The sequence below is a fragment of the Guillardia theta genome, assembly GCF_000315625.1.
Source record: "Guillardia theta CCMP2712 unplaced genomic scaffold GUITHscaffold_38, whole genome shotgun sequence".
In the NCBI taxonomy this organism is placed as follows: Eukaryota; class Cryptophyceae; order Pyrenomonadales; family Geminigeraceae; genus Guillardia; species Guillardia theta.
The window spans coordinates 542,108-554,103 of NW_005434636.1; the positions used below are offsets into that span (position 1 = coordinate 542,108).

The window sequence follows — 11,996 nt, forward strand, 5'->3', positions numbered from 1 at the left end:
TCAGATTCGACCCCTACCCCCAATTTACCCTCCCTGAATCTGGATTGTTAATGGTGGGTAGGTACCCCTACCCTATCGTTTTACTTCAGATCACCCCACCTACCCCGAGCTCTCAAGAATGACAAGCACATGACAAGCATGGGAATAGAGCGGAGCGAGTGATGTAAACAAACAGGAAAGAAACACATCGAACAAGCAGAAAACACATGACAAAGAAACAAGCATGTCCCCTACACTTCTATGATAACTGTCATCTGATCTTTTAAAACCCTGTGAGAGCAACACTTTCTTAACAACTCTAGAACGGAATCCAACCCCAAAAAGATGAAGCTTCGAAGACAAGGCAGATTGTTTTTAAGTATCATGAGCAAATGAATAAAAACTCATTGCATATTCCGCATGCACAAGGGAATCTGGTCCTGGAATGAGTAAACAGCGAGTATCCCTTCACCAAGGTAGGCCATTCAAGTCATTTCTGCCAGGTTTGTCTTTGAATTCGCCAAGCTGCAAGCAGGTATCAACTTCACAACCTTGGCAGACAACAGAGCGAACCAATTCGTATCCTTGATTGTTGAGCTTAAATACCCTGTAGGGTTGGCCGAGATTCTTCAGAATTGCTCCCCTGGGTGAATTTATCACGAGTATGAAAGGTACGAGGAAAATCGGGACCTCTCCGAGGGTATCAAACTTGGCCGTTGAATCAGAAAAAGACCCCTAGGAGTCAAGTTAATGCAGCCCAAGAATGGAGAAAGATGTTGCCTGTAGAGATAAACGATTTCGAATTGTGAAAGGAAAGAACGCCGACGGTCAGTTTCTCGAATGCCTGCATTGCACATACTCCCATCACAACTCTTGGTTGTCGAAAGCGACAACTACCGAAGGTGTATCCACCGACTGTGTCTTCTAGAATCGGATTCAACTGGCTCCGCTTGAGTGGGTCAACAACAACTTTGAAACTCTCACCAGGACCCAAGTTGCCCCCGGCAGTTTCTGGACAGCCTGCTCTTGTCCATCAGTATCAGGATGAGAGTACCTCGCACTTCACCTGCTCCACCGCCAATATCACAGAATCTCCCCGGTTGTCCTTGGGTCGCACCACCTTGTCGCTGATGGTGAGATGGATGGAAACTTCTACCACAAGTACCATGTAGATATCGCAAAGATCGTCTGCCCTGACCTCCGGTGTCATGTCGTCGCCTTGCTGATTCACTCGGTCCCTGATGACACGAGCAGAGCTGAATGTTCCGAAGCTCAGCGTGGGAGGAAGCTCCTTCCCAATACTTCGCATGTAGTACTCCTTCATACTCACTCAGCGATTCTCCCAACTTGGAGAGAGGATACCTTGGCACTAGCGGCAGTCCCAGCAGACTCGAACAGCAGCTTCACCTGGAAGGAAGGGTAAGAGACCAGGAGCTGTCTTGAGACACGTCACCTTCATTGGAGTAACAAAAGTTGCAAGACGAAAAGCGATATCAAACATGGTGGATTCATCATAAGGAAAACGGTTCTCAATCACTTCGTTGAGTCCAGGAACAAGCACGTCACATCTGATCCGTTTCATATCCAACGACACTGCAGTTGCGAAGTTGATTTGTGCCTGGGATACCACCATCTCAATGTTTGTTGGCACTCTGTCACAGATGTTCTCTTCTTCTTGGGAATCTGAATCGGATTGACCCATCTGGCGTTCCAGTTCTAATCTCTTCCTCTCTTGCTCCTGTCTCCTCAATCGCAAGGGATCGAGTGCACCTTTCAAGAAACCTGGCAATTCCTTGGAGGCATCGACGCTCCTTTGATACTCCCGGCGGAGAGTTTCTGTCTCTTTCCGGTAGAGACTTTCATATTCAGAAGAATTCTGCAGCTTGTTCTCCCCTGAGGATGATGATGACTTGAGCGACACATGCCTATGACATGTTGCTCTCCCCAGCGAGGAGCTGCCATGGAAAGAGATGCCCGTTGCGGCTGACCATGAATGAACGGGTCTGAGAGAAAGACACACCAGGCCTGACACATTCGTAAGGAAGAGGGAGTGAAAAATGCCGACGAACACAACAAGGTTGAGCTCAAAGCTGAGTGGAGAGGAGGGGAGGAGGATGAGGAAGGTGTGGGGTTAATGGGAGGAGAAATAGGAAGATCAGGGGCAGGGGCAGGGGCAGGGACGCGCAAAGGAGATGAAGAGCAAAGGAGATGAAGAGCAAAGGAGATGAAGAGCAAAGGAGATGAAGAGCAAAGGAGATGAAGAGCATAGCACCGAGCAGGTAGAAGGGAACCGCACGCGTTGCAGCCATGGAGCTACAATCTCTGACATCAAATAATTTTAGTTAATTAAAGTCTCTTAGTTAGAGCGACAACGTGAAATTTAACGGCCCGCCTCGGCATTTGTCGTATATAATCAGAAGGACAGCAGATGCCTCTACTCGGCGACTAGCACAAAGAAAGCATCTTTCCAAGACCTCTCGATTTTTCAACGCCGGACCTATCGGAAAGCGGGTGAGAGAGAATGCGGGGCAAGAAGGAGGGGATGGAGCTGGAGGAGAAGGGCAACAAGGGAAAGCTGCTGGAGTTCAGAGTATCAGGTGTGCTTGTTTCTATGGCGTCTCCCTCCCTTACCTCCTCATCTCGATGCAGATCCCTCCTTGTTCTCCGTACCTTCGAAAGTTCACCCTGAACCAGCGGGGGAAGAGCGGGCGTTGATTGCGAGGAAGAAGAGCAAGGTAGGATGCTGCTTGCCCTTGTCCTTGCTGTCGCTCACTCCCAACTTCCAGCGGAACGCAATCAGATTTGTCAGAGAGCTGATCGTGTTTGTGCTGTGGGTGACATGCTTCTCTGCAACAATTACTTTAACGAGGGACAACACCCTGAGCTATCAGTTCGGCTTCTTGTTCAAGAACTGGCTCATCACAAACCCAGGCTGGGGGCAGGAGCTGACAACAGTGGGAGACTTCTACTCCTTCTTGCAGGAAGTGCTGGTGAAGATACTTGCTGATGACGTTCTTCCACTTGGCACCTACTCGCCGTCTCTGTCGGCAAAGAGCTTCCTTTACGGGAACAAGAGGATCGGACCTCTCAGAATCCGACAAGTGCGCGTCCCCTATACGACCTGCCGCAACCAATACCTGACAAGAATCCTCGGAATCGACTCTGCTGTTTCCAACATCCACTGCTACCCGCCCTTCAGCCTCTCCACGAACTTGGACAGCAAGTTCATCAATGATCTCGGAGAAACTCCCAAGTTCAACCCAACAACAGAACCTTGGTTCACTTTCTATACCGCGAAACAACTCTCCGAGATGGCGTACTTCCAGGCCGGCTTCGCAAGTTACCCCGGGTCAGGTTATGTCCTTGACGTCGACAAAACGTAACTAGACAAGTATCTGTATGCTCGAGAGTGATGCTTTCTTTGCAGTTTCTCTATCACAAATGATCTTGTGATGGAGTTGATTCCCATCGATTCAACGCAGAATGTCAACACAAGTCTCAAAACCATTCAAGACTCAGGATGGATAGATCTCATGACAAGAGCCATCTTCGTTGATTTCTCCTTCTGTGTGTCCTATACCCGAGCATCTCGTCTTCTCCTGACGTTTCACCTCAGTTAATCCCAATCTCAACCTCTTCTTGGTTACAAGGCTTGTGATCGAGTTCCTGTAATCTTGCAGATTTGACTTGTTCGAATGTCTGTAATGTTTGAACTAGGCCATCGGGAACAGTAACGATGTATCCAACATTTCGAATCGTAGACCCGTTTCGATTCTCGACGGGAACAACAAAGGACTTGCTTGTCATCGCTGCATTCTCAGCTGTGGTGCTCATCACTTTGTACTATTTCCTTGCCGACATGCTAGACATAGCGAAAGGTCCTTTCAGATTCGTCAAGTCGTTTTGGCAGGTAACTACTTTTAGCAAGCAGAAGCAAGGCATACGATCTGTGACGAATTTTGCCCGCAGATCTTTTCATTCTTGAATGTCCTTATGATGTTGGCACTGGTTGGTCTGACGGTCTGGGATGAGATGGCTGCTCGAGCGTTGTTTTCAAGCCAGCAGGGTTCGATCAAGCAAGGAGATCTGCAAGCGACAGGGTACATGTTGGATCAAGAGAAGAACCTGGCTGGGATCATCTTGATTTTCATGTGGATCAAACTTTACAAATACTTCTCCATGTCACGAAAGCTTTCAACACTCACGCGAACCATTGCCAAGGCAGCATCGAACGTCATATTCATTCTGATCGTGCTAATTATCCCTACCATTGGCTTTGCCATGGGATGTACATTGATCTTTGGATCTGACGACTTTTACTTCTCGAATTTCAAAACCTCTCTTTACACGCTTCTTCGAGCAGCTTACGGAGATTTCAATTTCCAAGATTGGTCGTCAAACCGATACCTCGGTCCCATCCTGCTGCTCTTTTGGGTGTTCTTTTCAAACTTCCTTCTTCTCAACATCATCATCGCTATACTGTGTGACTCGTTTGCGGTTGTGATGGCTGAGAACGAGGAGCTAAGAGCGAGGGGAGTCAAGAGTGTCTTGGACATCTTCTTGGAATCAGGAGTCTTCGGAAAGAGGATCACCAACATCATCGAGAAGCAGAGGCAAGTCGAGGACATCGAAGCTGCTCTTGAGAAGATGGATGCAGATGGTGATGGCAAGACAGACATGCAGGAGCTTGAGTCTTGGCTGTCCTCTACAGGTGCCGACGTCGTGCTGGGAATGAACGCAGAGGACATCATGGAGAAGTACGACAAGGATGGGAGCGGGCTGTTGGACGCGGAGGAGATGGAGCAGATCAAAAGGTGGGTGGCCTCTGAGAGAAAGAAGATCGAGGAGGAGAGACGGATGGACTCGGACGCGATGCTTGACACCGACTACCTGGAAGAAAAGCGGACGAAACCGAGCTTCGACAGCTCCACTGCCATGGCGTTGATGCAAGGTGGTGGAGGAGGTCTGTCAACTGCTTCTGAGGAGAGGATCTTGAGCATTGAAAACAACGTGAAGGAGATCAAAGAGAAGGTTGAAGAGATTCTCAACAAACTGAACAACCTACCTCGACTCGAACTGAACCAATCCTCGTCGCAGCAAGGTAAGAGTGACAGTGACCGGGTCAGATCGACGGTCAGGGGCAGCTCTACCTTGGGCAAACCCAAAGTTGAAAACAAGTTCATGGCAGAGAAGTCCATTGTGAGCGAAGACTAGATGTATTTGTAAAACCTTGTTGTAATTATGAGCATTGAACGTGTATTGGTGGGTTCGACTGGTCCCATTCAGATCTCTGAGATTAGCTATTTCTCATGCGATTTCTCAAGGACAGCAACTTCTGATCTCTCGCTGCTCTGACTACTCATACCCTTGATCCTTTTTATTCCCTTTTCCTATCGCTCCCCTTCCAAGAGATAACTCAGACTCTCATGGAGGATTTATCGGTAAGCAGTTTTGTTTTAGTAACGAGGAACATCTGATAGCCTACATCCAAGCATTGATACTCTGCAAGCTAAGGAATCAGTTTCACATTCGATTAGCGGCTTATCAATACTTCAGTCTTTCTCAGCTCAACATTCTTTGTTCCTCCCTCTCTTTCCCTCTCAGTCAGTTTCTGTCTTTTGCCATTTCTCTTCTCCGTTTGTCCACGTCTCATTCAGTGCAGACATGGTCGATTTCGACTATCTGCCAGTCGTTCAATGGTGTATCTGGTCACAACATGAGGGAAAGAGACGTGAAGATGATTCAAGTGGTGATTCTTTCAACAACTTTAGTGATTCAAGTAGTGATTCTTTCAACAACTTTAGTGATTCAAGTAGTGATTCTTTCAACAACTTTAGTGATTCAAGTAGTGATTCTTTCAACAACTTTAGTGATTCAAGTAGTGATTCTTTCAACAACTTTAGTGATTCAAGTAGTGATTCTTTCAACAACTTTAGTGATTCAAGTAGTGATTCTTTCAACAACTTTAGTGATTCAAGTAGTGATTCTTTCAACAACTTTAGTGATTCAAGTAGTGATTCTTTCAACAACTTTAGTGATTCAAGTAGTGATTCTTTCAACAACTTTAGAGCTAAGGGTTCGCCTCGTTGAACGACCACCCAGCTAAGGGTTCGCCTCGTTGAACGACCACCCCTGTTGGCTGGCCTTGCGCTTACTGGTTCTTCATGCTCCTTCATGAGCAGCCGGGATCCGCGTCAAGAAGGACTGCAAATGATCTTCATTTACATGGACGATGAAACCCTCGCCCAGGCCGTTGTAACGATCCATGACGAAGAGATTCTTGCGGGTCCCGGAGGTCAAGCAAGTCACCGCGTGTAAGACGGACCTCGGATGACAGCAGATCGAGCCAGCTGGACGTTGCAAGAGGACGAGCTCGTCCTGCGAGGCGTCTTGTTTGAGGTTGAAGAAGCAAAGCTGTCCTCTTTCGTATTCCGTGGTCTCGTTGAGCGCGATTTGTACGGTGCGGGTGGCGTTGATTCCGTCACAATGAAATTCGATACACGCGTTGGTCGGGCCGCGAGTCATGCGCAGGGCTATCTTGAATCCGCCTTGACCGTCTTCGTTGAACAACTGACCGAGCTGCTTCAAAGTCTCCCTGCCCTTGGCTGGCCTGAGCCTCTCCTTCCCTCCTCCTGCCTCCATCAGTCGCGCAAACAGCTCGTCAGGCACAGCAACGCGCATGTCAAGAAGCTGCCTAGCCGTGGCGTCTGAGGTCTCCCACAGGAAGTCAAGAAACCTGGCTAGGAGGCTGCGAGTCGGAGGATCAAGAACAGGGTCCTCCCCGGGAAGCTTCAAGGTGAAGCTCGCGCCTTCCGTCGCGTGCTCTCTCTTCGCTTTGATCCGGAGCTGCGCCATCGGCTTCATGGCCCTCGCACGATCATCGTTGGAGAGCATCAGGTAAGCGACCAGAGGATCTGAGAAGTCGCTGGAGGTGAATGCGGTAATACTACCTCTTAAGCGTAGTATCAAATTAATCGTTGATTCTCCGTGAATATTGTAGTCAGCAAGAGTTCGTTCATCTTCGAGCTGCCGGCCCGCTAATATAAACCTCTGATCATCGGCAAGAATGCCTTCCTTGTCGTTAATCTTCGACTTCACACTGGAGCTCCGCCTGCTTCCTCTTGTTCCGTTGCTCTCTGATTCTCCGCAGCGCAGCCACAAGTTCGGAAAAACTCGGCCGGTCCTTGGCCGACGAAGCCCAGCAGCGCATCACGAGGGCCCACAAGGAGTCCGGGCACTCTCCTGCGATGACGTGCCTGGGCAGTCTACCTCCCTGAAGCACATGCTCGAGCACAGCACGGTCATCGGACAGATCGTAGTAGGGGATGCTCCCTGACGTCAGAACCTCCCACATCGTCACGGCAAAGGACCAAACGTCGCTGCTCTCCGAGAATCGCCCCTTCTGTAGCGCCTCGGGCGGCATGTAGCGTCTCGGTAGGTTTTCAGACCCCACGATGACGTGGCTGCGGTCGGAGGAGCTAACGGCCAGCCCGTAGCCGCTGACCTTGACTTTCGTCCTTTCGACCTCCCGCTCGTCATAGGCGAACAGCAGGACGTTGCGGGCTGCCAGGCCTCGATGGATGACACCCTTGGAAGTGAGGAACTCCATTCCTTCTGCGATCTGCTGCATCATCAAGAGCTGGTGCGGCAGGGTGATGGTCTCCTCTATCTCCTCGAATGCAGCGGACAGAGACCCCTTCTCCGCAAACTCCGTGATGAGAAAGTTTTGACCCTCGTGCGTGTACTGACCCATGAAACGAACAAGTTGCGGATGACGACCCAGCTTCAGAAAGATGCTTGCTTCCATGGCAGATTCTCCCTGTCGTAGCTGCAATACAGCCACTGATGCTTTCTTGCCATCCTGACCTCGCACTCGTAACTTTCCTTGGAAGACAGTCTTGGAAGACCCAAGAGCCAAAGGCTCGGGCTCCACCTCGACATCAGCCTTTGTAAGATGCATCGCGCAAGCGTCTTCCCAGTCCTCGATGACCTGGCGCAGCGACAAGTTTGAGACGAGAGTCTTGCACGGGACGGCGGCGGGGATGGGGGCGGCGACCCTGCGCATCGGCTTCTTGCCCTGGGAGGGCTGGGAGGAGGGGGAGGCGACGTTCTCGATGGTCCTCTTGTTGGTGCTGTGGCGGATGCTGTTGTGGACGTTGAGCTGCAGCGGCACTCCCGTGCTCTTGCTGATGGCCTCGTCGGACAGCGCCGTGTTCAGGTAGGAGGAGAGGAAGCCGACGACCTGAGGGTTGAGCTTCTTGTCGCTGAGCTGGGTGATGAATGTCTTGGCGTGCTTGTTGAATTCCATCTGCCTCACCATGAAGGTTTTGGCGAGAACGTTGATGATCGATACCCCCGCCTTGCACTGCATGTAGACCTGGGAGCACCCCCAGAAGATGGATGGGATGAGGCTGTGGATGTACTTCGCGTCCTCCTTCGCGGGCCCATCTTCCATGGCCTTGATCTCGGTGTCAGCGTCCCAGCCCTGCCCCACATCGAAGACCGTGCCCTGGAGCGTGAGGACGAAGGGCCGGATCGTCTGGTTCGGGTGGGTGATGGCGAAGACGACGCTGGAGCTGACGGGGTCGACGACGCGGCTCTCGGGGGAGTCGCACTGGCTGACAAAATCCGAGAGGCTCGAGATGATCTCCGGGATCTTATTCTGCTTGAGGATCTCGTCCACGGCCTCCTGCGAGAGCACGTTGGAGTGGTTGTTCATGGAGATGTAGGTGCATTCCCTCTTCTTGCACATGTGCACGATGCCGTACTCGGAGGTGAAGACGTTGTCCTTGGCAAATTTGAAGGGGAAGGTGATGCCGTTCAGCTTGGCGCTCCCGAGCTTCGCGACCGCGTCCGCTGCATCGTGGGTCACGGTGAAGATGGTGCGGTTCTTGAAGGTCTGGATCCTCACTCGGGCGTCCGGGGAGGTGACGTGTTGCGGAGATCCGGAATACTTGTTCAGGAAGACCGTGGGCATGGCGGTGGAAGACATGTCCGATGGGTCCGTAAAAATTGGGTGATGGATGGGGTGGTCCGTAAATTCAATGGGTGGGTGGGGTGGTCCGTAAATTCAATGGGTGGGTGGGGTGGTCCGTAAATTCAATGGGTGGGTGGGGTGGTCCGTAAATTCAATGGGTGGGTGGGGTGGTCCGTAAGCGTGGCAAGTGTGGCGCGGGAGAGAATTTCTGAGCTGGAGTCCCCGCTGGCGGTTTTTATAGATTACAACAGGGGACGGTTGCAAAAAGCCGTTAAATTCCGGTACAAATCAAACTATATGTTTTTAACTCGACTTTCTCTAAAAATGGATTTTTAAAATCACTTTTATTCACGTTTCCTCTTGTTTGTGGCTTTATTGGAACATTGCTGGGGCTTAAGAATGTCCTCTATCGAGTCCAGGAGCACCTCCCGGGCTATGCAGTTCAGTACTGCCGCCCTGTAGGACCTCCTGAACCTCGCCGGGCGCGGCGCTGTCCAGCGGGATCTGTATGAAGTCCCGGAAGTGCTGGATGAACTCCCCCCGGTCGGCCGAGAGGCGGTTTATGATGGTGGAGATGAGGGTCACCAGCCCGTACACGTCGGAGACCGCAAAGTCGCGGAGGATGAAGGCGTCATGGTTCCTTATGATCGGGTACTCGCCGCGGTTGTCCGTGAGCTTCATGATCTTGTTGAGCACGGACCTCGGCACGAGCCTTGGGCATGGCAGGTGGTTGTATCAAGGTGCTATCGCGGTTCATGTAATCGTCGATGATCTTCTCGACGAAGGCGTTCCCCCAATCGATGAGGAACGCGCGACCCTCGCTGTCTATGGTGAGGTTGTCCTGCTTCAGGTCCGTGTGGAAGACGCCGTGCGCATGCAGCATCGGCAGGTAGGAGGCGATGCTCTTGAAGGAGTCCACGATGCTCTGCAGCCTGTTGCTCCCCACCGACGCGATCAGCTTCTCCGCGTCGGCCATGGACAGCCCCCGGTACTTCAGTATCGCATACATACGTCGTTGCCCTTGGAGTTGAACTGGCCGTATCCCCTCCAGAGGGAGACGTGCATGTTGTACTCGTTCCTCCTCTTCATCAGCCCCCATATGTATTCGTTGTTGTCCCTCTCGAACTCGAAGAGGTCGTTGTTCTTGAACAGCTTCACCGCCAGCCTCTCGCTGTTCGCATCCCCCCTCCTCACCGTGAGGCTGTGTTGGAGGATCTTCTCGATCAGCTCACAGAGCTCTGGATCGTCGGTGATGAGGGTGAATTGGTTGTCCTCCGTATCGTTACCGCTGTCAACGATCATATGGTACTGCTTGGAAATCCACAATTCTTTCGTACGTCCGTAAATTGGCATGGGATGGGAGGGAGTGTCGGGCGTTGCGCGTGCTTCGATTTTATAGAAGATTCTCTGCCTCCCCCTCCATTGAACACCCCGTGCAGGTTGCACAGCTCGACGATCCTCACCTGAGTCCTGCAGCGGAGCCGCCACAGGTCCACGGTCGTGCGCTGGTCCGCGATCTGCTGGGAGACGGATATGTCCGGGGCGATATCCCCCACGTAGAGCAGGGCCTTCAGCCTCGCCAGCTCGATGATGAACCGGGAGCAGAAGGCCGGGGGCTGCGAAGTGTGCACCAACCTCATCACCGGCATCAGGTGGTTGCGGAAGTACTGCGAGACGTCATCCAGGCTCACGATGTAGCTCTTGAAGCCGTTCAAGCTGTGATCGGACACCGAGTCGTCGATGCAGTCCTCGATGGCCACGGATGTGTCGGTGTCGGGGTTGTAGATCCGATGCCTCCGCTGGGACGGGTTGAGGACGGTGTGGTAGTTGGAGAAGAGCCACTCGCCGTTGGACAGGCGGACCCCCCGACGGACCCTCGTACAGGAAGTCGCCCCAGTTGTAGTTGTAGGTGATCCCCGACCTTGAATCGAGCCCCCCGAACCACCGGTCGATCTGCTCGCTGTTCACCACCCCCCACACGTCGGAGAGGGCCATGTCCGGGCACTTCCAGTCGGCATTCCAGACCACCTCCATCACGCGGTAGACCGTCACCCAGTCGTCGAAGCTGACGTAGGACCCCGCCGTGCAGATGTGGCATCCACCATGCACCTCTGATTGTTGGTCGTGGCCCACCCTCAGCAGCAGCGCTTGATGTGGCCCGAGACGTTCTGCCCGAAGGGCCCGTAGTAGGCCATGTTGATGGCAGCCATTCCATCCCTCACGGTGTAGTAGTAGCTGTTGCCGATCTCGATCCTCGCCCCGCTCTTCGACGCCATGGTGGAAGAGGGCGCCGGGATGGCGGTGGACCTCCTCTCCCTGCATCTCACGCTGCTGGAGGGCATGTATCTCACCTCCCCGCCCCGGAAGCCCCTGTAGAAGGGGGAGAGCTGCTTCGCCGTGCCCAGGATCTTCTCCACGGCCTCCTCGATGGCGTGGGTCTGCGAGAGCATGTTGACACAGACATCCCAGAGCGTCCCGTTCTTTGCCGGCTGGATCGTCTCCTCGGTGCTGTAGTGCAGGATCCTGCCGGAGGGGTCGAACATCGCCTCGTCCCTCGCGAGCGTCATCATCGCGTCCGTCATGGGGAGGGCCCAGGCATCGTACAGCGTCTGGTGGGCTTGTGTCGTGATTCTTCAACCAGGTCTCGATGGCCTCGCGCTCGTACGTCTTTCCGTCGGAGGTGCACACAGGGTCTCGCATGATCTCGTTGGTGACGGGGCAGAAGAAGGCTGGCAGAGCCTTGCCGTTGTTCGCCATCATCGGACGTTTCGAAGCTAGCACCGCCTCTCTCTTCCCGTTCCCTTTCCTGTACCACTTCCATTATCCCTACTGGGATCGTTACGGCTACTCATTGCCGCTATGATGGTTTGCTGAGAAAAGGCTTGGAAAATGATGGTAGAGAGAGAGCCTTCGTGTCGCGGTACAAAGTGAGCAGTCGATAACGAGCAATGTAGCTGGTGCCATACGTTTTGAAGGTTGCTCCTTCTCCCCGAGTGAGATGAAGGGAGGGTTCATATTTCTGTTGTAACATTCGATGATA

General features: G+C 52.4%; 6 protein-coding genes across 6 annotated transcripts; 1 reads left to right on the plus strand and 5 right to left on the minus strand.

Annotated features, from left to right (window-relative positions):
* Window positions 1-721: 721 nt before the first annotated feature.
* GUITHDRAFT_139507 (hypothetical protein) lies at window positions 722-1,480 on the minus strand (the record flags this gene model as incomplete). Its single annotated transcript, XM_005831836.1, has 5 exons — window positions 722-928; window positions 964-999; window positions 1,046-1,297; window positions 1,342-1,386; window positions 1,433-1,480. 5 exons carry the CDS (start codon window positions 1,478-1,480, stop codon window positions 722-724), a joined length of 588 nt encoding a protein of 195 aa, XP_005831893.1.
* A 1,020-nt stretch (window positions 1,481-2,500) lies between these two features.
* GUITHDRAFT_163477 (hypothetical protein) lies at window positions 2,501-5,236 on the plus strand (the record flags this gene model as incomplete). The annotated part of the gene is made up of 7 exons (XM_005831837.1): window positions 2,501-2,576; window positions 2,629-2,714; window positions 2,766-3,358; window positions 3,407-3,546; window positions 3,596-3,647; window positions 3,697-3,889; window positions 3,949-5,236. 7 exons carry the CDS (start codon window positions 2,501-2,503, stop codon window positions 5,191-5,193), a joined length of 2,385 nt encoding a protein of 794 aa, XP_005831894.1. The 3' UTR covers window positions 5,194-5,236.
* Window positions 5,237-5,672: 436 nt separating this feature from the next.
* Window positions 5,673-6,155, minus strand: GUITHDRAFT_71912 (hypothetical protein; the record flags this gene model as incomplete). The annotated part of the gene is made up of 1 exon (XM_005831838.1): window positions 5,673-6,155. One exon carries the CDS (start codon window positions 6,153-6,155, stop codon window positions 5,673-5,675), a length of 483 nt encoding a protein of 160 aa, XP_005831895.1.
* Window positions 6,156-6,749: 594 nt separating this feature from the next.
* GUITHDRAFT_94912 (hypothetical protein) lies at window positions 6,750-7,478 on the minus strand. The gene has a single exon (XM_005831839.1). The coding sequence runs from the start codon at window positions 7,400-7,402 to the stop codon at window positions 7,061-7,063; it is 342 nt and encodes a 113-aa protein (XP_005831896.1). The 5' UTR covers window positions 7,403-7,478; the 3' UTR covers window positions 6,750-7,060.
* A 2,109-nt stretch (window positions 7,479-9,587) lies between these two features.
* On the minus strand, window positions 9,588-10,990 carry GUITHDRAFT_109334 (hypothetical protein; the record flags this gene model as incomplete). The annotated part of the gene is made up of 4 exons (XM_005831840.1): window positions 9,588-9,917; window positions 9,968-10,363; window positions 10,420-10,755; window positions 10,799-10,990. The coding sequence occupies 4 exons, from the start codon at window positions 10,988-10,990 to the stop codon at window positions 9,588-9,590; spliced, it is 1,254 nt and encodes a 417-aa protein (XP_005831897.1).
* A 579-nt stretch (window positions 10,991-11,569) lies between these two features.
* On the minus strand, window positions 11,570-11,728 carry GUITHDRAFT_62234 (hypothetical protein; the record flags this gene model as incomplete). Its single annotated transcript, XM_005831841.1, has 1 exon — window positions 11,570-11,728. A coding segment is annotated over one exon (159 nt), but the record flags the coding sequence as incomplete, so codon positions are not given.
* Window positions 11,729-11,996: the final 268 nt, after the last annotated feature.